Source organism: Amblyraja radiata, chromosome 10 (assembly GCF_010909765.2).
Source record: "Amblyraja radiata isolate CabotCenter1 chromosome 10, sAmbRad1.1.pri, whole genome shotgun sequence".
In the NCBI taxonomy this organism is placed as follows: domain Eukaryota; kingdom Metazoa; phylum Chordata; class Chondrichthyes; order Rajiformes; family Rajidae; genus Amblyraja; species Amblyraja radiata.
In genome coordinates, this window is record NC_045965.1 from 55092976 (window position 1) to 55119232 (window position 26257).

The 26257-nt window shown below is 41.9% G+C and overlaps 1 protein-coding gene and 1 long non-coding RNA gene across 6 annotated transcripts in view; both read right to left on the reverse strand.

Moving 5' to 3' along the window:
* ptbp2 (polypyrimidine tract binding protein 2) overlaps positions 1 to 26257 on the reverse strand; it is a 43150-nt gene that overhangs the window by 16645 nt on the left and 248 nt on the right. For 2 of the 5 annotated variants that reach the window (XM_033028891.1, XM_033028890.1), the window contains exons 2-7: positions 24758 to 24788; positions 8721 to 8793; positions 5551 to 5723; positions 4537 to 4680; positions 2142 to 2306; positions 1950 to 2060 (exon numbers count right to left, since the gene is read on the reverse strand). In XM_033028891.1, the coding sequence (XP_032884782.1) occupies positions 1950 to 2060; positions 2142 to 2306; positions 4537 to 4680; positions 5551 to 5723; positions 8721 to 8793; positions 24758 to 24788 (697 nt within the window). Of the gene's footprint in view, positions 1 to 1949; positions 2061 to 2141; positions 2307 to 4536; positions 4681 to 5550; positions 5724 to 8720; positions 8794 to 15457; positions 15481 to 24757; positions 24789 to 26257 lie in introns of those variants that run through there. The other 3 variants (XM_033028893.1, XM_033028895.1, XM_033028892.1) reach the window with 3 other exon arrangements.
* On the reverse strand, positions 22657 to 23887 carry LOC116977965. Its single transcript, XR_004413345.1, has 2 exons — positions 23685 to 23887; positions 22657 to 23444 (listed from the first exon to the last, which is right to left on the reverse strand). It is a non-coding gene; the product is annotated as an uncharacterized LOC116977965 (long non-coding RNA).

Here is a 26257-nt window from a genome sequence, read left to right on the forward strand (position 1 = left end):
AGGACGTACATGATAAATGGTAGGGAATTGAAGAATACAGTTGAACAGAGGGATCTGGCAATAACCGTGCATAGTTCCTTGAAGGTGGAATCTCATATAGATAGGGTGGTAAAGAAAGCTTTTGGTATGCTAGCCTTTATAAATCAGAGCATTGAGTATAGAAGCTGGGATGTAATGTTAAAATTGTACAAGGCATTGGTGAGACCAAATCTGGAGTATGGTGTACAATTTTGGTCGCCCAATTATAGGAAGGATGTCAACAAAATAGAGAGAGTACAGAGGAGATTTACTAGAATGTTGCCTGGGTTTCAACAACTAAGTTACAGAGATAGGTTGAATAAGTTAGGTCTTTATTCTCTGGAGCGCAGAAGGTTAAGGGTGGACTTGATAGAGGTCTTTAAAATGATGAGAGGGATAGACAGAGTTGATGTGATCAAGCTTTTCCCTTTGAGAATAGGGAAGATTCAAACAAGAGGACATGACTTCAGAATTAAGGGACAGAAGTTTAGGGGTAACATGAGGGGGAACTTCTTTACTCAGAGAGTGGTAGCGGTGTGGAATGAGCTTCCAGTGGAAGTGGTGGCGGCAGGTTCGTTGGTATCATTTAAAAATAAATTGGATAGGCATATGGATGAGAAGGGAATGGAGGGTTATGGTATGAGTGCAGGCAGGTGGGACTAAGGGAAAAAAGTTGTTCAGCACGGACTTGTAGGGCCGAGATGGCCTGTTTCCGTGCTGTAATTGTTATATGGTTATATGGTTATATGTCAGGACTTTCATATGAAGAAAGACTGGATAGACTCGGCTTGTACTCGCTAGAATTTAGAAGATTGAGGGGTGTTCTTATAGAAACTTACATAATTCTTAGGGGGTTGTACAGGCTAGATGCAGGAAGATTGTTCCCGATGTTGGGGAAGTCCAGGGCAAGGGGGTCACAGTTTAAGGATAAAGGGGAAATCCTTTAGGACTGAGATGAGAAAAACATTTTTCACACAGAGAGTGATGATTCTCTGGAACTCTCTGCCACAGAAGGTGGTTGAGGCCAGTTCACTGGCTATATTTAAGAGGGAGTTAGATGTGGCCCTTGTGGCTAAAGGGATCAGGTGATATGGAGAGAAGGCAGGTACAGGATACTGAGTTGGATGATCAGCCATGATCATATTGAATGGCGGTGCAGGCTCGAAGGGCCGAATGGCCTACTCCTGCACCTATCTTCTATGTTTCTATGTTTCTATTTCTACTACTGTACAGCAAGGCATTTTGGGTTTCACTAACATCAGCTTGCTATGACGTATGGGAACATATTGTACCATGCAACATGTTCCCATGCATTATTGCAAAGTTAATGCTAGCAAGAAATGAAAAACTCAATTTCTTACAAGGGAGGCTGTAATAGAAAAAATGACGCGCAGCACAAAATTATTGAGTAAATGTGTGGGTTATTGTCTACAAAAGCATTAGTTCATAGTTAACGTGGAGATCTAAGTAAGTTTTACCATTTAGGCTATTTAAAGATAAACCCTAGAAATATGTAAAAACAGAGAGTGGGTCAATTTTTTTAGCTTAATTATTAAGATTCTGTAATAACATCAGTTCAATTATTCCCTGTGATTTCACACGTCACAAATCATTAAGTTACAGTCAACCAAGATAAGATGATTTAAAATCAATTCCAACAATGTTAGTACTTGTAAGCAGTATTTTTGTTTCATAGAAATTGTACATGGCAGTGTTTTGGGTGTAACATTTTATCTTCAAGAATGAGAATGCAAAAATACTACATCTATAAAGGGCATATCTGAAGCGGACTAAGTAAGGCTGCCAATTAAGGATAAAAGCCAGCAAACCCACAGGAACACACGTCTTTCTACAATATGCTTTTCTGCAAATGTGGGAGTGAAGAGGAATGAATGCACGCCTAATGGAAAGTTTAGGTTGTGTCCCCTTACCAGTTTTGCTTGTTGTGCATTCATAGGATCTGAGTATTGCAGCAGGGCTTGGAATTGGTTATTCTTTGTAAAAGTAATAATTTTCAGTACCGGCCCAAACTTGGAAAAAATCTTTTGAAAGAGAATACAATTAGCATCCAAACATTGATATCCAAACAATCCATATAAATATCAGGTAAAATACAAACATACCTGATAAAGTACATCCAGTGTGACGGGATAGTACATGTTGTCAATAATCACTCTGAGTACTGGGCTTTGAGCTGGTGTCACTGCACTTTCACTGGCTGTAGTACCAGTCAAGGGTGTGCTCGCAGTTTGCACAGCAGTTACAGCCTGAAGAACTGCTTGAGCACGCTATAACCAAGAAAATAAAAATCATGGCTTACTTCTTAGAAAGATTTTACGTTAAAGCATTATTTTAAAATGCTCCAGTTACCACCATCTGCAGTCTCTTTTGTCTCCATTATTTCAAACATTTGTGTTAATCTGTTTTTACTTTGACAAATTGGGGGCAAGTTTTGTTTGAAAGGTGGAGGGAATGAGGGAAAATGGCAGTGCTCTCAAATTGCATAAAAGTTTCACACAAATTTGAGCACATAATTTGAACATTTGGTAGTCTTTATTCAACGTACCAGATAATGCAATTTAATAGCTTAAAAATAGGATACATAATCATTCCTAAATCAGTTTTTTTCAAAAGCAATTCATGATTGGAATTAAAGCTTTCTTCTGAATATCAGCTCAATATTGCAAGTGGTAGAACAAAACCATAAGGCAATTCATGATGGGTCACTTGATATAGGCAGAGCGACATAAACAGATTCTACAGCTTGCACAATGAATCAGGTCTCTCGAGATCAATTATAAACAGCAATATTAAATGACAAATGCAGTTCAACCAACAGGGAAAAGGAAATTAATAATGTGGTTCCTTCACCAGTTTCTAATATGCAATCAACATGCTACAATTTCAGCCCAAACTTATCTGTATAATATCATATATCAACACTTGCTCGCATTGAGGCACAATGCCACAATCATATTTATTTGACCATGTCTTTGTTTATATCAACATTTCTTTGCTTTCTGTTGTTATATTTCCCTTGAGTACTTCAAGTGAATTGAAAATGAGCCAGTATAACATATTCCAACAAATGCATATAAATTCCCCATTTTCTGTGCTATTTCAACATATATACTTGTCAATGATTTACAAACCAGTAAATTGTTCAGAGTTTACCTTCTCAGATCTTTTCCAAAACACTTCACCGCCAGCAGCATGAATATCTTGAACAGATCTATTCATGGGCCAATGACATTCAATTCATTCTTCTGCTTTTCAGCTTTTCACACCAATTTCCTATCTTTTTTTATATAGTTACCTTACAGATCATAACAGATTTGCCTTTGTCCAGAGGAGCGTTACAAGAATGATCCTAGGAATGGGTAGGTTAACCTATGGTGAGCGTTTATTGGCACTGGGCCTGTACTCGCTGGAGTTTAGAAGAATGAGGGGGGACCTCATTAAAACATACCGAATAGTGAAAGGCTTGGATGTGAATAGGGTGTTTCCACTAGTGGGAGAGCCTAGGACTAGAGGTCATAGCCTCAGAATGAAAGGACATTCTTTTAGGAAGGAGATGAGGAGAAATTTCTTTAGTCAGAAGATGGTGAATTTGTGAAATTTGTGAAATTCTTTGCCACAGAAGGCTGTGGAGGTCGTCAGTGGATATTTTATGGCAGAGATAGATTCTTGATTAGGACAGGTGTCAGAGGTTAAGGGGAGAAGGCAGGAGAATGGGGTTAGGAGGCAGAGCTAGATCAGCCACGATTAAATGGCAGAGTAGACTTCATGGGCCAAATCTACTTCTATCGCATGGCTTTAAGAGTTCGGTGTTAAAATTCCAATTGGTGTTAAAGTACTTTATCATTTCCCCTCCAAAAGGATTGATATATGCTAAATGCCCTACGATGCCCTCCAGCTGATCTATATAATGGGTTTTTTTCCTCTCTTTACACAACTCCACCCTCACTGAAACACAAAATAATGATTTTGACAAAAAACAAATGATAATCTATCCAACAGACACAAAATGCTGGAGTAACTCAGCGGGACAGGCAGCATCTCTGGAGAGAAGGAATGGGTCACGTTCTCTCCAGACACTACCTGTCCCGCTGAGTAACTCCAGCATTTTGTGTCTATTTTCGATTTAAACCAGCATCTGCAGTTTTTTCCTGCACTTGATAATCTATGCATGTCTTCTATGTAAAAGTACTGATCTATAACCTAAGTTCACACTTCTGCCAAAAATAGCAAAATAAAATTTGTATCCGTGTTTGGAGAAGTTTAATGGAGACTTTTCTTCCAAAATCTTAAAATTTGGCATTTCACATTCATACTTTAGTTTTTTTTGTGGATGGAGTAATACATTTTTCAAGCTCTGTATTCAGGTATTTGAATTCATTTTACTTGCAAACTTGAGAACATAGGTTCATGGCATTTATTCAACTTAAATTTCCCAAAATAAAATAAAACCATAAAATGCACAGATGCAGCAACTTTACAGTAAAATGAAAAACCAACCTGATTTAAAGCACTGTCCGTCTTCAACTCTTTATGATTAGAATACTGAATGTAGATAGGCTGGTTCCGAAGGTGAGGTGTTATAGCAGTATAGTAATTCACCATGGTGACAGCTGCCTCTTCAGAAGCCATTTCCAAAAAAGCCTGGGGGATCATAAAGGAACATTAGCGATGATGAGCAAGTGTTGAGACAGGCTTTCAAACTCTGACTGTACAATTGAGCATATTTTACAACAACAGTGTAGTCCTGATATTTTATTTTAAAATTACATTAGTATAAATTGCAACTTTAATTTATTAATTTTCTCGATGAATGAGCAACCGCGTTCGCGGATTACCAGCTCCATTTTGGTGTCTGCGCACATGGTTCAAGAAATGAGAGCTAAAGAAAAAAATAATTACACAGGAGCTAATTTTATCGCTTTTTATTAATGAGCATGTACAATTCTACAATCTTCTAAAACACTCACTCACCACAAAGGAACAATAATGTTCGAACAGGTAAATTATAATTTAAGATTTGCAGTCCTTCATGTTTTTTTTACAATTGTTTAAATATCAACACACCAAGTATACCAGAAATTTGTTGGACCCTTGAGGCGGGGTCCAAAGTGCTAGTATGTTTCAGTTTATTTTGACAAACTGAAACATACAAGATGAAATTCATATTTAACTATTTACCACTCTCTTCAAACTCACAGGGTTCACTGAAAAAATGTACATTAATATGTAATGTGTGTTTTAAAAAAAGGGAAATAGTGGTAATAGAATAACATCCAATAGTTTGAAAGATCTTATAGTCAAGCACAAAAGTCCTGAGGGTGTGAGATTATCAGAATTCTAGTGTATTAAGAATGTACTTCATTGTGTTTAAATTATTAAAAGCTTTTATGAAAATAATGATATACCTTAGAAATAGCTAGGCATTACTAGATTATTGAAGCAGTCACTGTTGTGCTAGCTACATATGATTTAAATTAAGCACATGCCAAAAGCATTTTAGAAGGTACACACCTGATTTTTCCCCTTCAGCATCAAAATATTGGTAACTTTTCCAAATGGCAAGCCTAGGGCTATGACCTCAGTTTCCATCACTTCCGTGGGTAGCTTCCTAATATGGAGAACACGGGATGGAGCACCAAGCATCTTATCGTCAACTTTAAATTTCTTGCTGTCATTCCCATTTGCTGAATAACATTAATACACATTAAGTTAATAAACAACACTGAAACATATTTCTTTGCATGTGAAAATGATGGTCTAGTCTCCATTAATAATTCTGAAAATAAAATTTACTCCAACTGATCCATACTGGCCCATATCATTCTAAACCTTTCTTATACATGTGCATCTCCAATGTATTTTAAATGGTATTGTACCTGTGTCAAACCTATACTTTCTAATTATCGATTCCCTTATCCTGGGGAAATGACTCTGTGTGTTCATCCTATCTATTCCCCTCACAATTTTATATACCTCTATAAGATCACCCCTCAACCTTCTTCCTATGCTCCAAGGAATAAAATCCTAGCCTTCTCAATCTCTACATAGTTCAAGCCCTCGTGCCCTGGCAACACCCCGATAAACCTTCTCTCCACCCTTACAGCTTATTTTTCTAAAAATATTGATTAAAAAAGTGGAAAGATTGTAGAAATGCAAAAAAATATATATTTATAATATTATGAAGATATAGAAAATGAAAATCCAAAACAGAAGATAAACAAGAACAGACTTTTGGCATTAAAGTCCTCAATTTGTGCAGTCCCTCCAAAATTATTGTTCAATTGTTCAATATTGCAGCCTATGTCAAATCTTAATGACATATATTTTCTTATTCAAATAGTTTAAATCTTATTAGCAGAAAGTATTTAAACAAACAATCAGGTAACCACATTACAATGCAACCTTCAGGTAGGTTTGTTTGTCCATTGATGGGACGACAGATGGCACAATGGGCTAAGTGTTCGGCTGGCAACCGGAAGGTAGCCGGTTCGAATCCCGCTTGGAGTGCATACTGTCGTTGTGTCCTTGGGCAAGACACTTCACCCACCTTTGCCTGTGTGTGAATGTGTGTGAGTGATTGGTGGTTGTCGGAGGGGCCGTAGGCGCAGATTGGCAGCCACGCTTCCGTCAGTCTGCCCCAGGGCAGCTGTGGCTACAGAAGTAGCTTACCACCACCGAGTGTGACTGAGGAGTGAATGAATAATGCGATGTAAAGCGCCTCGAGTATTAGAAAGGCGCTATATAAATCCCATCCCTTATTATTATTATTATTGATGTCAAAGATTCCAGCTGGGTCAGATTACTCAAGAGGCAATTTTGTTTCCAAAATTGAAGACTAGCATTCTTGGAAAAGTAAACCACCTATAAAGTCAGGAATTAAATATGAATCTCAAGGGACAAAGTGGTTAATTGACGTTCCAAGATGAAAGGATTCAACAAGAGCAAACCTTGCAGCCATTATGCCTCAGGCAAATCAGTGATCTAGAAATCAACAAGCAATTTGCTGAGGGTATGCATGTACATCACTTTGAGGACTGTTCAAAAAAGAATAGAAATAACAAACCAAATAATTTCAAATTTGCATGATTAATGAACGCAGAAGCTGGTATTCTATGATATTAAGGGGGGGCAACATTTCCCTGACAAAAATGTTAACGTTCAGGTGCATTAGCACAATTTTAAGCAGAACAGTGTCTTCAACATATGGTTTGGGTCGGGACCCTTCTTCAGACTGATTGTTGGGGGGGGGGGGGGATTTTTGATGGGTAGATTTTTGGACAATAGACAGAGATGAAAAGACAGAAGGTGTGAGACAAAGGATCTAAGAGTTGTGAACTGTGAAGCTAGAGAAAGGAATACAGGTGGAAGAGGAGGGGAAAGAGAGAAATAGGCAAGTCGAGGTGGGTCACAGGGGAGGGAAAAGAAGGGTGTGGGGGGGTTTAATTACCTAAAATTTGATTTATTTTAATGTTCATGATATTGGGTTGTTAGCTGCCCAAGTGGTATATACGGTGCTGTTCCTCCACTTTGCCTGTGGTCTCACTGTGGCAATGGAGGTGGCCCAGGCCAGAAAGGGATGAGGAATTAAATTGGGTAGCAACCAGGAGATCTAGTGCACCTTGATAGACCAAGCTCAAGTGTTTGGTGAAACAGCTGCCAAGTCTAGTGTCTAACTTGGACTATCCGTTGCCAAGTTCGACAATTCTCCCCATCCTGAGGTCTACTGCTTTCCTGACAATCCCCTTGGGTTTAATAATTTTACCCTCCCTGTCACCCACTGAAAAGTCACTTTGCGTGGTATGTCTGTTTTGCAATTTTTCCATTACGCTAATCGCTGCCCGTTGACCATCTCACAATGTACTCTCCCAAATCAACCACAACTAACTCTCCTGTTTTTATAGTTTTCTTTGTTTTGATTTAAGGCCCCAGTTTTACATCAAACTTGAAAGTGGTATACTTATTTTGGAGAATTAGACTGAAGTCTCAATGTATTGAAAAATGTACTACTGGATAGCCGATTTAGGCATCACGATGTAGAACTAGAATAAATATGGGATTAAAATAGCAAAGGACAGAAAACACAAATAGGAGCTATGAATGGGCCATGAAATACTCGCTGTAATTTTGGGTGTAGTATAAATCAGAAAAATTAAGAGACACATGTGACTGGGGTAATATGGTGACCTATGTGATCAATACAGCAAAACACAAACTTAATTTTGCATTACTCCTATGTAGTGGTACAGGTTTAAAACACCAAAGTCACAATTAGTACTATTATCTGTCTTTATACACCCTCAGAGGCTCATTGAACGGAATAGCAAGCTGGCCTTAGCAGTAGCTTCCCTTAGCTTCTCTTAGCAGTAGAGAAGCATGAAAATCTGAAGAAAGTTCAGGAATTATTCTAGGTTAAAAAAAAAGAACATTACAAAAAAGAAAGCGTCCAAGAACGGGGGGCTTAAAATTGCTGAAACTGTTATGAGAAAGCAAAAATTCTACAATTATTCTTCTTTGTCTCACATCAAACATGTTGACGAGATTTTATAAAAAATACTCGCATTTAAGCCATTCTGAATCATACCACAAATATACCAATGGCTCAAATTGTAAGTCAGCAATACAGTAACATTGAAATACATGAGAGTTAAGAATTACTATCTTAATTTGAAAATAAAACTTACCAGTAACAACCACGCTGCTCATCGTAGAGTTGGGGCTGCTGAGAATGGCACCAGAAAGTTCGTCAGATCCCCTCTGTGTTTAAATACAAAATTTATGATTTCATTACCATGTTGAATTCTATCATGAACATATTTTCCAAAACAATTTATCGATTAAAATATTTTTATAATATTGGCCTCAACCAAAACAAAGATCACAAACAGGACTAAAATAAATTTAACCGCAGATTCCCTAAACTCTGCCAATTAGAATTTAAGTTACACAAAGAGATAAGATTAAAAATGAAGTTAAGAATTTTCAAATAAAGGCATAACTTAATTGGGTCAATGGAGGAAACCAAATTAGGACATGGGCTGTTTTGAATATTCTCAAATTGACAAGAGATGAAATGTGAGCAGTTCATTGGAAAAATACAAGAATGAAACAAATGCATAGTTGAGGGCTTTTACAGGCAGAGGTAGGTGCAAATGAAAGACATTATGAAAATAAACCTAGTGATCTTAAATGTGACAAATATGCACATTGAAAATTCCTTACATCCTACCATAAGCTAAACACAAAGTGCTGGAGTAACTCAACGGATGAGGCAGCATCTCCCCAGTGAATAAACAGATGATGTTTCGAGATCAAATATTTTGTCACTTTGCACAGAAACTAGTTTAGCTTATGGTAGGCACTGGAACTGCAGATGCTGGAATCTTGAGTGAATTACAAAGTACTGGAGTGATTTATACAAAGTACTGGAGTAATAAAAAACAATGGTATATGGACACACTGATCTGTTTTGTAGTAAATGCCTACTGTGTTCTGTGTGCTGAAGCAAAGCAAGAATGTCATTGTCCTATCAGGGACACATTGACAATAAACTCACTTGAACTTGACTCAGGGGCAGTTCAGGCAGCATCTGTGGAGGAAATGGACAGGCGACATTCCAGGTTGGAACCCATTAGACTGGAGAAGGGAACCAACTTGAAACATTGTCTGTTCATTTCCTCCAGAGATGCTGCCTGGTCCGCTGAGTTACTCCAGTACTTTGTGATTAGCTTATGGTAGGATGCAATGAATTTTCAATGGGCCTCAATAGTGGGTCCAGTCCTAATTTCTTCTATTGGGAGTAAATTTCTGTTACTTCAGCAGCAAATGTCGAGCAAACAGACAGACAAATATTTAAGTGATCAATTATAATGTTTTTGTACGCAAAAAACCCCCAGATTTATTACTGTAATATATTGAAGCAACAAATTATCAGCTACATGTTGAACTCGTCCAGGCAGCTGATCGTCCGAAGATGTGCAAAGCTTAATGATCCAATGACAGCATTTAGCACCAGAAGACATAGCAATCAGTTCTTACCATAATGGTGATTCAGTTTTCTCTGTATTAAGTACTTCTAATAATCCTCCACAATCTTCCAGGCTAAAAAAACCTAAATAAATTTCCACGTGCCATAGTTTTAAATGGATGCCCTGAATCCTCTATGCCTCCTTGTCAAAGGCTCTCTTGTTAGTGGAAACATTCAAAATCGACCCTGTCTTGTCTCTCAATATCCTATGTTTTATTAAGATCAGAACTCACTCTTTGCAAATTTCAAAATAATTACTAGAAAATAAATTATTCTAACCCTTTCACCCTATGATGCCTTGTAGACTTGTGGCTCATTTGTTGAGATAAAGCATGGAAACAGACTCTTTGGTTACCAAGTCCATGCCAACCAACTACACTAGTTCTAGTGTACACTAATGCTAACGTACACACTTGGGACAATTAACTGCAGCTAATGAACTGCCAAATTTGCGCATCTTTGGAATGTAGGAAGAAACTGGAGCACCTGGAGAAAGCCCACACGGTCACAGAGAGAAAGTACAATCCAGAATTCGGAGGTGCAAAGGGATTTGGGAGTGCTGGTGCAGGATTCCCCAAAAGTTAATTTGCAAGTCGAATCGGTAAAAAGTCAGACGCAATGCTAGCATTTACTTCAAGAGGGCTAGAATACTAAAACAGGGATGTAATGCTGAGGCTCTATAAGTAGCAATGTTACAAAATTTTGAGATTTTAAAAATCAAGTCTGTAATTTATCCCATCAGATAAAGCATAAAAATAAGTTTAATTTGACACCTAATTCACTTTCATATCTCAAGTATTTAAAAAGTTATGGCCATTTTCATACTCGGAAATGAGCATCTTGTTCCCTATTGATTTTCTATGGACATAACAAAAAAGTTGTGATCGTGAACAGTCAAAAGCCCATAACTTTCTTAAAAATTAAGAGAACTGAATGAAATTTTCAGTTATCATAGATTGAAGCATTCTGAAACAAATATAAAATAATCTTACTTGGATGACCTGAAATTAAAGCATATAATTAGTTAGTTACCTAATTGTAGCTAATTTCAGACTTCAATTACTAGATCTAAACATCTATCCATTTCTTAATAAATGATTAACATTTTTAAATAGCCTAAATGTCCAAATAATATTCACAAATAATTCACAATAAAACATGATTTTTAAATCTCATTTACATTAATTTATAGGCCAAATGGAAGGAATTCAGTGTTCAATTGCTGTAAATAAATGCCCATTTAAATCAGCTTTCCAGTGGGTCCCTGTGGAACGCGCTGGTTTAGAACGTTCACATTGCGGTAGATTTGTGCCCCAAATGCCCAGAAAAATACTGCGCGATATAATGGGGCCAAAATGAGCTACTCGCAATAGTAAACTTTGTATAAAGAGATCTTTAGAAGCCCTTTTTAATGTAAAAATATACAGCCTACCTTCAGCTGTCTGCTTTATGAGACCCTGCGGTTGCTGGCGATTGCGGGTTTAGAGATTGATTTTTAAACTACTATAACTATTATTCAAGGCCTTTAAAACTAATAATAGCTTTTGCGACGGGGTCTTCCAGCGATTTTTCGTTAATAATTAACTAGGCTGAACATCTGCGATTTGAACAGCCTAGAGAAAATCGCGTTTTAAACCCGCCCCCTCTAAACGGCGCCAAAATCGCGCACACCCGCACCGGCAGATTTTCAAAGACGCTTCAGGTAGGCTTTGCAACATACCTACTATAAGGCACTGGTCAGGCCGCATTTGTAATTGTATTGTAAACAATTTTGGGCACCTGAGGAAGGATGTGCTGGCTCTGGAGTGGGTCCAGAGTAGGTTTACAAGAATGACTCCAGGAATGAGTGGGTTAGCATATGATGAGTGCTTGAAGGCACTGGGCCAGAAGGATGAGGGGGAATCCTCATTGAAACTTACCAAACAGTGAAAGGCTTGGATAGAATGGATGTGAAGAGAATGTTTCCACTAGTGCGTGAGTCTAGGACTGGGGGGGTCATAGCCTCACAATTAGATGTTCCTTTAGGAAGGAGATGAGGGTGGTAATCTGTGAAATTTTTTGCCACAAAAGGCTATGGAGGCCAAGTCCATGGATATTGAAGTCCAGGGTCAATTCTTCCTGGTCAATTGGTGTCCATTACATATGCATGTTGCAGCACAAAGGCAATATTTTTTTCCACCCAACACCATATGCATCTACAGCCTATGCATCGGCAGAGATAGATTCTTGATTAGTACGGGTATCAAGGGTTATGGGGAGACGGCAGGAGATTGGGTTAGGAGATAAAAATCAGCTATGATTGAATGGTAGAGTAGACTTGATGGGCCTATCACTTATGACCTTATGAACAGTCAGCAACCGAGGCAAGGATGGAACCCAGGTATTTGGCATTGTAAGGCTTCCACTCTACCTCTGTGCTACCTTATAATTTTGCTGTTGGCTTCTCCTTTATTAGCTCAAATGTTTCCAGTTGTAAGGTCTGCAGCACATGACTGAAAAACCTCCCTGCCTCCATTCATTTCAAGGGCATCAATCCCTGCCTCATTCACAAGGAAAACAATGTTACGCTTGGTGCTGGCTATGTCAAGGGAATCTTTGAAGTGAGGTCAAGTTCAGGTTTTGGAATCTTTATGCCTGAAGGGCCTGTTCCACGAGCATGCGACCTGCATGCGGCAAGCGCGACCAAACCGGAAGCGGGGACCACGCGGAGGTCGAGTGAGTGACGTGAAGTTCGAGCTAAGTCCGACAGGTGTGTACAGCGTCAAGACGTGCGTACGGCGTCGAGGCGGCTGCGGGCCGGCAGGCCGTTGCCGCGCAGAATTTTTGAACACGGTCAGTTTTTTGGAGCCCCGCTTGATGTCGGGACCAGCTCTGCACAACTCCATACGGCTCCGGCAATCGAAGTGGGACCGGCCCCACGAAGTCGTACGGCTCAAGCGACCACGTTAGGTCGCGCTTGCTGCATGGAGTTGCATTCTCGTGGGACAAGCCCTTTAGGTCGCGCTTACCGCATGGAGTCGCATGCTCGTGGGACAGGCTCTTCAGGCTATAACTTCTGCCAGTCATCGTTCATCTTTGCTGCATACCAAGTGTCTGTTCTACTGTTGACAGCAATGTTTATGCATAATCGTAACTTATCTTTCTCAGTTTTCCCAATCACTTGTACATCATAGAATGCAAGTAATATGCCTTGACTGTTGAAATGACACCACGACACATCGGCTGTAGATACTTATTGTGTTGGGTGGAAAAAAATCTTGCCTTTGTGCCGCAACATGCATATGTGATGGACACCAATTGACCAGAATGAATTGACCCTGGACTTCCAATTGATCAGGGACATTGAAGTCAAAGCTTTATTATTCAATCTTCTCTTAAGATATTGTTGAATTGCATGTTCAACATATTCCATGTAGTCGTAGCATATGCCTGTTATTATACAAGCCTTATTCCTAGCCGTAGTAAGCTGGCAATGGTATTGCCCCCAACAAGAACATGCTTCAAATGCTTCATGGATGTTTTAAAACTGTGGCACTCCCAGTGCAGCCAATAAGGTATGTTCTGATAATTACTTTCAATTAAATCCCATCTCAAAATTAAACACTTGTTCAGACAGAGTTGCCATCCTTTATGCATGTTGCAGCTTTTCAGTTAGCATTGGGCAGCAACAATATCTGTAACAGCAGCTTTTCCTGCCATATTGTAAAATATACTTGCAAAAACAATCACACCATCATTGGCTAGCAACAAATGTTTCAGCTGGAGGCTTTTGTTCAGTAAATGTAGGTGCTTTATCCTCTTGCCAAAAGGCAGCTTGTTTAGCTCTGCCATACAGCACATTTAATGACGCGAGAGGAGGCAACAGCAAACATTTTCATCCTTTAGTCATATATTCAATATCTCTATGATCAAATCTCTAACACGATATTACAGGAAGGAACTGTCACTAAAATTGATACCACCTTCTTAATCAGCTTTTTACTTTCCGAAATGTTATTCTCCACAATAATCCATGCCTTCCTTCTTCCAACATCCAACTTCATCTCCAGTGTCAAGGCTTTTTTCTTTGCTGACTAGAATATTGAAGTTACTCTAAGGCAGTGGTTCTCAAATGGGGGTACGCGTACCCTTGGGGGTACGTGAAGGCACTCCAGGGGGTACGTGAGATTTTAAAATATAGGCCTACATATATGTAGGCCTATATTTTCGCGCTGGTTAGGGGGTACTTGGCTGAAAAAATATTTCACAGGGGGTACATCACTGAAAAAAGGTTGAGAACCACTGCTCTAAGACATCTGGTTGCCTCATTCATTGGGTTACGCAAGTTTGCTGCGCAAATCTTCCCTATACCTGAACTTGCCTAATGATCTGGTAATAGCTAGAGCTATTGCTTTCATGTTGCTTGACCTCTTTAGCAACTAAAGCAAGAACAGACTTCATTATATAATGTGGCACTGAGAATGCATTTGCATTCAATATTGATTATCATTAAAAGACTGAAAAACATGAAGTTATACTATATTCAATGGATATTCAGCAAAAATTATAGAAAACGCTATGTTGTGCAATATGTTTACATTTTCGTAGTGGTATTCGTATGTTATCACTAAAAAGGTGTCACTGAACAATTTCAATTCTGTGCATGCAAGAAAACTAATATTGTTTTTTAAAAGCACTAGGCTGGCATACAAAACATGAATAAACAGGCCTATATCAACTAAAGGAGAAATCCAAAAGCAAGCACTATGGGATTTTCTGGGTCGATGGGCCTGTTCCTATGCTTCACTGATCTAGGATGTTGGAAATGAAAAATAGAAGCAGAAAATGATGAAAATGCTCAGCATATCATTAGCATGTGCAGACAATAAATTAAATTGACATTCATCTAATGATTTTCTATCTGTAATAGGAAGAGTAAACAATCAATTATATTTATAAGTGCAGAGAAAAGGACATGGCTGTAGGATGCAAAGAAACAAACAGGATGTTCTATGATAGGTTGAAGACCAGGAGATTGGACAAAAGTGGTGGGAGCACTGGCCAAAAATGTTTGTCAAAGCTCTAACTGGAGAAGGTGTGTGTATGGAATCTGAAATACCAAAGAGAGAAAACATTGAATATTGGAAAAGCGACATTTTACAATAACGTCGTACTATGCAAAATGATTGAATTTAATGTTGAATCCGGAAAAATAATATCCCAAGTTGTAAAATAATCAGCTGCTCCTTCAGGTTAAATTCCACCTCCAGTTTAAATTCCATTTGGAATATTTTGGAGGACCAAGAAACCAAGAACCAAGGTTCAAAGAGCCTTGTTTAAAGTGTAGGAGATCAAAAATAAAGGTCAAAATAGGAGCAAGGAGGAATATTAAAATTAAATAAAATAGGTCATCACCTCCCAAGTTGACTGCAAGGGTGAAGTCGAGTTTCCAATTCCTGTCAAATAGTCTAAATGAAACGTTAACTGCTTTTCTTCATAAAGATCAACTAAAAATCACCGGCATTTATCATATACTTTTTAAAACAACCAATGCCACAAGCTGAATTCATAATCATCCGTATATATATGTTTGCTTTTAGCTTGAGATTCCAGCATCTAGTCTCTTATGTTTCCAGGAGGTGTAACAGTGTTACTTTTAATTATAAATGGATAAATTCAAGTGAAAATCTAAGAACCTCAGAAATGATCTGTATAATGAATATTCAAATATCAAAATTGTACTGAAAACAGATACATAAAATGCAATTGACAATAAAAACACCATGTTACTTGAAAATTCTTAAGTAAAAAGTGCTTTCATTTTTAGTTAACCCAACAATAAAATTACGAGGGAAATGTTGTTTAAAAGTATAAGCCAACCATTCCAAAAATAGATGGTGCAAGTTTAAGTTTTTAAGAAATGTTCAATTGGTAATTGTCAGACAAATAGAAAACCAACATTGGAAAGTTATTGAAGATAAATACACTGGTGCCTGATAATAAGATTCTGGAGCATGTCTTCAACCCAAGCTTAACAAAAAAAATCTTGAGGCATTAATCAAATTTTAGAAAAAAAACTAATTGACCTATTAACTATTATACAGGTGCACAACCTTTTATCCGAAATTCCGGAAAACGAAAAGCTCCGAAAACCGGACATTTTTTCAAGGATGTCGTTTGCACACCAAAGCTCGCGTTTGGCGCCAAACTTGACCCGAAACAACCCACGGTCAACCCAGGTCTGTACTACTGTAGCGGCAGCCTCCTCCCCGGAGACCGGGGAGACACTTAAACATCTGTAAATCATTGCTTAAATGTTAGTCAGTTAGTTTGGAGGGCTTTTATGTGAAGGGGGGGGGGGGGGGGGGGTGAAGGGGGAAAACCTTAATTCTTAGTCCCTTACCTGGTCGGAGAGGCGGGGAGCAGGCAATGCCTTACCGGGTCGCCGTGCGGTAAGCTCCGGAGCGCTGTGGCCGCCGACTCCCAACATCGCTGAGCTGGGGCTGCGGGCGGCGTCGGTTGAAGCTCCGACCTCGGCGAACTCGATCCCTGGCTCCGCGGCCCTCCAAATCCAGCGCCGCCCGCCCGCAGCCACAGCTCCGCGATGTTGGGAGTCGGCGGCCACAGCGCTCCAGAGCTCACCGCACGGCAACCCGGTAAGGCATTGCCCGCTCCCCGCAGGTATCCCAGCGCTGTGCCGCCGCCAACTCCCAACATCGCGGAGCTGTGGCTGCGGGCGTCCGGCCGCGGAGTCAGGGATCGAGTTCGCCGGGGTCGGAGCTCCAACCGGTACCGCCCGCGGCCGGAGGCCCGCAGCTCCAGCTCCGCGATGTTGGGAGTCGGCGGCCACAGCGCTCCGGAGCTTACCGCACAGCGACCCGGTAAGGCATTGCCCGCTCCCCGCCTCTCCGACCAGGTAGGGGACTAAGAATTAAAGTTTCCCCCTTCACCCCCCCCCCCCCCCACCACATAAAAGCCCTCCAAACTAACTGACTAACATTTAAGCAATGATTTACAATGATTCCCCGGTCTCCGGGGAGGAGGCAGCTGCTCCAAACTTTCCAAGCCGCCTGCGCTACCTACCTAATCTACGCTAAAAATCTTCCATTCCGAAATCCGAAAAATTCCGAAATCCGAGAAGTGTCTGGTCCCAAGGCTTTCGGATAAAAGGTTGTGTACCTGTACATGTTATTGTTTAATTATTGTAAAATACACCTTAACATAAATAAAAGCCCAATGTCAAACAAATCTTACAATAACCATTGCTCCTACAGAAAGACAGGCATGTCAGATTTACACTAATGCAGTGGTATAGCATTAAATCCACTATGTAATCGAATTGTAATCATTTTATGATTCTAACCTGTCATCTAAAACTTCATTTCATAGCCATGGAACATCATAAAAAAGTGATAATGGGAAGAGAAAACGTGACTGGAGAATATGCAAATGAAAACGTATTTAAGGGACATGAAAAAAAATGAATTTTCAATAAACCACATCTACAACCTGAGAAATGTTTTATATATTCCAATATCTTGATCTTTTATTTCAATTTTAAACAGACCTTCGAAATCATTAGGGCAAAACTACAGACATTAAATATCCATATTATTTTGCTAATTCATTGATGTTTTCATTGAAATTATGGAAGCTCCAATTGTGTTGTCTTGTAGTACATTTATGTATTTTTCCAATATCTTTGTTTCCAATGTTCTGAAATGCTCTGGTTTCACTGTGCATTGGCAACCCAAAATAATATTATTACACTACTTGGCCATATGATTGTCTGTCCTTTCCTCATATGATTTTCAAGACATCCTGGATATTTATCATGACTAGGCAGATTACAAGTTTCCTGCCATAGTCCAGAGGGAACAGGGCCAGCAGCAGTATCCAAACCGGCCGAGCAAGTCCTTTGGGCCATAAAGTCCAGCATATCACATTGTCTCTTTTACATTACATTTATTGTCAAATGCACCAATTGGTACAGTGAAATTTGAGTTACCATACGAATAAAAAGAACACAACACACGATAGAATTTAACCTGAATATCCCCACACAGCGGAATCACCGTTTCCCACTGTGAAGGAAGGCAATAAAGTTCAGTCAACTTCCTCTTTGTTCACCCATGGTCGGGCCTTTGTACCTTCCGCAGTCGCCGCTACAGCGGCCCGATGTTCAGGCCCTCTCGCCGGGATGATCGAAACTCCGACGTCAGAACATTCTCAGCGGCTTGGAGTTTCCGAATCGGCCAATTCTTACCGGAGACCGCGGCTCCCGATGTCTACAGGCCGAGCTGGGCGGAGATTCAACACTGGCGACCCTCGGCTCAGGACTCCGCGATGTTAAAGTCAGTGCCGCCCGCGGCTGGAAGCTCCGTAGACCACAGCTCCACGGTGTTAAAGTCGGCAGTCCCAACACTCTGGAACTCCACTCGGCGACCCCAGTAAGGCATCGCCCGCTCCGCGATGGTACTTCAGTGCTGCGCCGCCGCTGAAGCTGAAGCTCTGGCCGGTCTCCGGCAGGAAAGGCCGCGCCAATACAGATAGTAGGCCGCCAGGAAGAGGCGAAGATGCGGCTCGTAGGAACAACAGCTGCAGGTGAGGCTGCATACTCAACGGCGCCCCCTATCATTAAGAACCAATGATTCAGAGTGCTACCTTATTTGCTCATCATGTCAGTCCAGTGCCACTTTTCCAATTAATATGTTGTGATGACATCAGTTCCTCAGGGTGAACCTACGGGAAGCACCAGGCGCGTTCGTTGGAACAGCACAGATCAACTAGCGAGAGTGTTCACGGACTTCTTTAATTTCTCTCTCCTCCGTTCAGAAGTACCCAGCTGCTTCAAGACTACTATCATCCCAATGTCAAAGAAAAACAAGATCTCATGCCTAGATGACTACTGTGCAGTTGTCTTGATATTCACCAACATGAATTGCTTCAAGAGGCTGATTATGGCACATATTAATTCCAGCTGACCAAGCAAACTTGATCCATTGCAGTTCGCCTACCATCACAACAGGTCCACGACTGATGCCTCATCCCTGGAACACCTGGATAAGGACATCTATGTCAGACTCCTATTTAAAGACTACAGCTCTGCTTTCAATACCATTATCCCAACCAGGCTCATCTGCAAACCCGTGGGACTTGGGAGTAAGCACTCCCCTCTGCAACTGGATCCTCGACCACCTAACCAAAATCAGTGAGAATAGGGGATATTCAAGTTCAAGTTCAAGTTCAAGTTAGTTTATTGTCATGTGTCCCTGTATAGGACAATGAAATTCTTGCTTTGCTTAAGCACACAGAAAATAGTAGGCATTTACTACAAAACAGATAAATGTGTCCATATACCATGATATAAATATATACACACATGAATAAATAAACTGATAGTGCAAATAACAGAAAGTGGTTGGTAATAATCAGAGTTTTGTCCGAGCCAGGTTTAATAGCCTGATGGCTGAGGGGAAGTAACTATTCCTGAACCTGGTTGTTGCAGTCTTCAGGCTCCTGTACCTTCTACCTGAAGGTAGCAGGGAGATGAGTGTGTGGCCAGGATGGTGTGGGTCTTTCATGATACTGCCAGCCTTTTTGAGGCAGCGACTGCGATAGATCCCCTCGATATATCACCCTCTATGATAATTCTCAACCCTGGCTGTGTTCTCAGCCCCCTACTATACTCCTTATACACTCAGGACTGTGCAGCCAATTACCAACCCAATTACAAGTTTGCAGACAACACCATATATAGGACAAAATATAAAATAATGACAAGATGAAGTGCAGGAAGGAGATTGAGAACCTCGTAATCTAGTGCCAAGACATCAATCTCTTAGGAGTAAATATCAATAGCACTTTGTCCTGTACCAGCTACATCGAAGCGCTGGTCAAGAAAGCACACCAATGCTTTTGCTTAGAAGGATTAGGAAGTTTGGTATGTCCCCAACAACCCTCACCATCTTCTACAGAAGTTTGAAAACAGATTCAGGGACAGTTTCTTCCCAGCTGTTATCAGGCCACTGAAGCATCCATTCACCAAAGAGAGTGTTCTGACCTCCCATCTACCTCATTGGAGACCTCTGAACTACCTTTAATCGGACTTTGTCTTGCACTAAATATTATACCCTTTATCCAGTGTCTGTAAAGTTATTATCATGTATAGTCTTTTCGCTGACTGGAAAATCTTTTCACTGTACCTTGGTACACGTGACAATAATAAACAAAATTAATAACCACTCAAATATAACAAAATATGGCATGGATAAGTTAAATTCAATAACCTGAATAAAATGCCATTTCTTTACAGAATGTAACATTGTAAGTTAAAACGAAATCATCCATGTGGCATCTCCCTAGTTCAAGTCAAGGAAGGCGAGCTGTATTTGAAAGTTTTGCTCAATACAAGAGGAACCAAGAATGACTCCTGCATCGAGATGACCTGCACATAGATGGTAAACCGTTCAAGTACAGCTAAGGACAATGAACACCAATCAAAGCCAATTCAGTTTTTGGAAAATGTCCATACAAAAATAAACACTTGAAAACTATTCCCCAATTATTCAGAGTACAATTATTCATAAGTGCTTTGTTTTAAAAGAAGCAAAGCTGATTAAGATCGAACTTAGCCTGCATATTAAAAGAAAAGCTATTTTACTCAAAAAGATCAAGGATCCATTGCATCCTTGTCATATTGGAATGGCTTCAATATCTTATCCTAAACACTTTAGGTACAGCGCTGAAATATCAGACGTTTAATGCATAGTACTTTAGACTGAAACGTTAAACTTGCTCCATCTTCCCCCTACCCCCCCCCCACCACGTCTATATCTGTCACATGGGAGGCCTGATCCCCCAACGCAAACCATTCCCCAACGCAATATTCCACCACGCTGTTGATAGCCCCCCTCCCCCACATGCTCCCCTCTTCCCCCACAAGGAGGGGGGGGGGCTTATGGGAGGAGGAGGCTTGTGGGGGAGGGGGGGTTGTGGGGGAGGGGGGGTTGTGGGGGAGGGGGGGTTGTGGGGGAGGGGAGGGGTTGTGGGGGAGGGTTGTGGGGGAGGGGGGTTGCGGAGGGGGCTCGTGGGGGAGGGGTGTGTGTGGGGGATAGGGGGTGGTTGTGTGGGGGATAGGGGGTGGTTGTGGGCTGGAGGGGGTGTGTGGGCTGGGGGTTGTTGAGCGGCAGGGTGTATGTGGGTGGGGCAATGGGTCTGTGTGGGCAGGGATGTGTCTGGGCGGGTGTGTGTGGGCAGGGGGGGTGGGCAGGGGGGGCGTGGGGGGAGAGGGGTGTGTGGGCGGGGGAAGGGTGGAGTGAGCTCGGAGAAAAGACAGGGGAAGACCCATGGGGGAGAGGTGGGAATCACGGGGGAGGAGCCAGCGAGGGGGACCAGAGGGGTAGTGGCTGGAATTGTCAGTGCGATGGGGACTCACAGCGGACGCTGGTTGCTGGTCGTTCTCCTCCGCCGGGATCAGAGTCTCCTCTTTCCGTTTGGCGGCATCTTCGACTCTGGGCTGGGCTGGGTCTCCCACGCTGGGCTGGGTCGGGTCTCTGACACTGGGCTGCTGCTTGGGGCTGGGCTGCATGCGTTCCCTCCAAAGGTCCGGTTGGAAACCTCCACCGGCCATCCTCAGCTCCAGTAAAGACGAGGTGGCGCAGGAAGGGGCAGACTGTCCCGGGGAGTGACAGGGGATGCGACTAATCCACGCGGCGCCGACTGGCAGAAGAGATCGATTTGGACGAGGGAATTGAATGCAACATCTCCAAGTTTGCGGATGACACGAAGCTGGGGGGGCAGTGTTAGCTGTGAGGAGGATGCTAGGAGGCTGCAATGTGACTTGGATAGGCTGGGTGAGTGGGCAAATGCATGGCAGATGCAGTATAATTTGGATAAATGTGAGGCTATCCACTTTGCTGGCAAAAACAGGAAAGTAGATTATTATCTGAATGGTGGCCGATTAGGAAAAGGGGAGAATCAACGAGACCTGGGTGTCATGGTACACCAGTCATTGAAAGTAGGCATGCAGGTGCAGCAGGCAGTGAAGAAAGCAAATGGTATGTTAGCATTCATAGCAAAAGCATTTGAGTATAGGAGCAGGGAGGTTCTACTGCAGTTGTACAGGGTATTGGTGAGACCACAGCTGTATTGTGTCAGGGGGTATGGAGAGAAGGCAGGTACAGGATACTGAGTTGGATGATCAGCCATGATCATATTGAATGGCGGTGCAGGCTCGAAGGGCCGAATGGCCTACTCCTGCACTTATTTTCTATGTTTCTATCTGCGCACGCGCGGTTTTTAAGATTTTTAAACCTCGCTAACTTTTACGACATTCAACCAATTGGAACGAAACTTGGTGGATTCACAGCACAGGAGAACGGTGAGTGAACTGGTGAAAAATCATAGCGCTATCGCAAACCGTTTTTGCGCAAATAGAAAGACAGCCAAACCAGAGATAACAAGATCAGAGTTTTAGTTATGTATAGATTCTAGTAATTGCCAAAATTTTTGAATTGCTGAAAACAGCTGCAAATTGTTAATTGAATTGATCTCCATACAGACATAATAGTCCCTCAAAATGAAAGTAATGAAAAACAGCTACAATTCAGTGGTAACGTTTATATATCATCTTTTAATATGTATCACTGGAGGCTAAATCACAAATTTTCCATACGTTTGGGATTGTTTTCAAGGAATTGTCAATAAGTCACTCACTTCAAATGACACAATAATTTCCCTGAACATTTCGTCTCGCCATTCCACTGCAACCTAATTCCAATCAAAGTTTGTTCTTCCAGTTCCCATAGAGTCGTGTGAAAAATAAATGATGTAGGATTTAATGCCATATTTGCCATATTGTTTTTACACTGCTCTAGCTTTAGTCTAGTATGGTAAAAGAGGTGAAACAGTTATCATAAGATGTTTTTTCTTGCTCACAATACAGTTTGCTGTGGAATGATAGGATAAAAAAGGTACAGCAATGTACACGGTGTTAATTAAATGTTCAGAATTTCCAATTTTCATTGAAAGGCCATGATGCAAATCAAAGCCTAGATCACCTAAACTTTCAGAGTTCAATTTATTAACTCTTTTTGTAATATTTCATACTGTAGTCAGGGCAGATATAAGCCTTTTGGCACATAGGTTCATCCAGGTTTTCTTTTACATGTCTGCATTTACTCTTTACTGTAATATCCCTAAATTTTAACCCAATAGCACACGTTGATCTATTCCTACAAATTCTAAAGTATTTGCATAAACAACAGCAATATTACCCCAATTATATACTTTAGCCTTTGTCGAAACCACTCAATTCCATCACCAGCAATTTAAACATACACCAAGTTTTCTTCAAGTTTTTGACGACAAAAGAATGACTTGGTGGATCCCCAGGCTCTACCTACAACACGTTGTTTTCAAGAAGGAACTGCAGATGCTGGAAGATCGAAGGTACACAAAATTGCTGGAGAAACTCAGCGGGTGCAGCTGCATCTATGGAGCGAAGGAAATAGGCGACGTTTCGGGCCAAAACCCTTCTTCAAACCCTTCTGAAGAAGGGTTTCGGCCCAAAACGTCGCCTATTTCCTTCGCTCCATAGATGCTGCTGCACCCGCTGAGTTTCTCCAGCAATTTTGTCTACCTACAACACATAGTGTTTGAAGCTTGTCACAAATAAATTGATCTGCATCTTTTCATTTTAATGCCAAATCTATTGCGAGTCATTCTTTATGCTCAATTATACAAAAATGACATTTATAATTATTTGAGTATGGAATGAAGTAGAAAATAGATGTTTTAACAATACTTATTTTGAAATAAACAAACATCAATAACTTCAGAAAAATCAAGCCTTTCAATACAAAGTTTTGTATTACAGTATTTTGTAGCACGGAAATGTATTACAGTATTTTGTAGCACGGAAATCGCTATCAAAACATGGGGGGGGGGGGGGGGGGGGGGGGGGACGACACAATTTCTTGGGGGCCGCGGCGCAAGCGCACACTCATACACGAGGCTTCGGAGGCTCAGAAGTGGGCCCTGCGGACGGTAATTACGGGAACGGCGACCCTGGCTAACGGCCAGCACGGAGAAGCAGCGCTAAATCCAACTCAACTCTGCCTGTCTCGCCGGGATAACCTACAGCCCTGCCTGGATTGACGGGAGACCAGCCCGGAACCGTGGAGTTGCGCTGCTTCTCTGCGCTGGCTGTGGGCCTGGGGGCACCGCTCCCGTCTGACTCCCGACGTCTCTGTCCACCCCCGTGAGTGTGGGGGGTACTCGGGTGGGCACGGCGATGGTCCAGTGGCAGTTCGGCAGCGATTGCAGCGCCTGAGACCCGGGATCGATTCTGGCTGCGGATGAGGGACAGGTCTGTGTCCAGGGCTGCCGAGTGTTTTTCGCTTGTGACCCTATGACCTGGGCATGCAATTCAAGCTCCGCTCTATGATCTTTGCTCCACCAGGATGTCTCCCTCCTCCAATTACCGCGCTGTATCCTCAGTCCCACCCCCACCGTCTCGTGGAAAGCGGAGATTTCATCGGGTTTTATAATCCGGATTACAAAAAATGGGGGGGATCGACCCCCACCTCTCAAAACAGGAAGGGGGGACGTGTCCACCCTGGTCCCTCCGGGATTTCTGCTCCCTGCATCAAGCACATACCAAACTACATCCAACTGCAACCAAACTGCATCCAATGGAGGCATAAGACCTACCTTAATGCCAACTGCAACCTCAGTGAGAATGCTAGGAAAGGAAATAAAAAAACATAAGGAAACGATCATAAGTACTTTCATAAATTCACCACATAATCGGTATCTGCAATGACCATTGCAGTCTGAAGGGTCTCGACCTAAATCGTCACCCATTCCTTCTCTCCAGAGATGCTGCCTGTCCCGCTGAGTTACTCCAGCTTTTTGTGTCTATCTGCAATGAGTATATTGTTCTTTTAAAAGGTGCTACATAAAATATCAGCAAGCTGTCTGCTAATCACAAAATTTGGCACAGTGCCACTGCTGAAGTAGCTGCACCCATGCTTGTTTTCATTTTCTAGTAATTCATCTTACGTCTAGCATTTTGTTATTGAATCTAAACACAATGAAAGGTTCAAGTCTTCCGAGAAGCAGAGGTGGTAAACTTTATTTTGGAGGTTTATGGAAAAGGGATTCTGGGTGAGGAGGTGGATAGGAGTTGGCTTGAGCAACAAGGGATGAAGGGAGAGTGGGAAGGAAGGATGAAGGGAGAGTGGGGAAGGAAGGGGAGCAGGCTGGAAAGAAAGAAAGGTTGTGGGGCAGATTGGAGAGAACTGGTACCCAAGGAGGCAGAGGAAAGCTGAGGGAGCAGGCAGACATAAAGACATAGAACAATAGGTGCAGGAGTAGGCCATTCGCCATTCAATATGATCATGGCTGATCATCTAACATCAGTACCTTGTTCCTACTTTTTCTCATATCCCTTAATTCCTTTAGCCTCCAACTCTCTTGAAAACAGAGGAAATGAAAGACAGGAGGAAAGAGGGCATGCTGGAGGGAGCAGGTAACTGGAGGGCAAAGGGTGGCATGGATGGAACAGGCAGCTGATAAGGGAAGTGGGTGGGCTAAAGTGATCAGGCAGCCAGAGGCTGAGAGTAGGCTGGAGGGAACAGGTGAAACTGGAGACGTGCGGGATTGGGAGGGAAAGGGGTAGTGGGAGGAGGGAAAGTGGGAGGAAGGAAAGTGGGAGGGAAAGGGAGAGTGGGAAAAGAGGCAGTGTGAAGAGAGAAAGTAGTGGGGAGAGAGAAAGTAGTGGTGAGAGGGAAAGTAGTGGTGAGAGGGAAAGTAGTAGGGAGAGGGAGGTGGGAAAGGGGAAGATGAGGAGAGTGAAAGGGGGAGTGGGAAAAGGGAAAGGGAGATTAGGAAAAAGGGGAGGGGGCGAGCAGCTGAATGAATGTAAATGTGAGCCCTCCCGGGACCCAAGCCCAAGCTAAACAATGAAACGCGATGCCTCTCTGCCCACTTTTCCCCATTGCAGGGTCCGCTGCACAATCTCCCCACCCCCGGTCAACCAGCTCGGAGTCGGACTGATAACAACTCCCCGGAAAAGCCGAGGTCTTCCCCACGTGGAACTAGGCCGGGTGAGATCCGCGGTAGCTGTAACCCCACGGCCAGCTTCAACTGACCGCTCGCGTCTGACGTGAGAGCGCCCATGACATACATACACTCTGTGTTTAAGTGTGT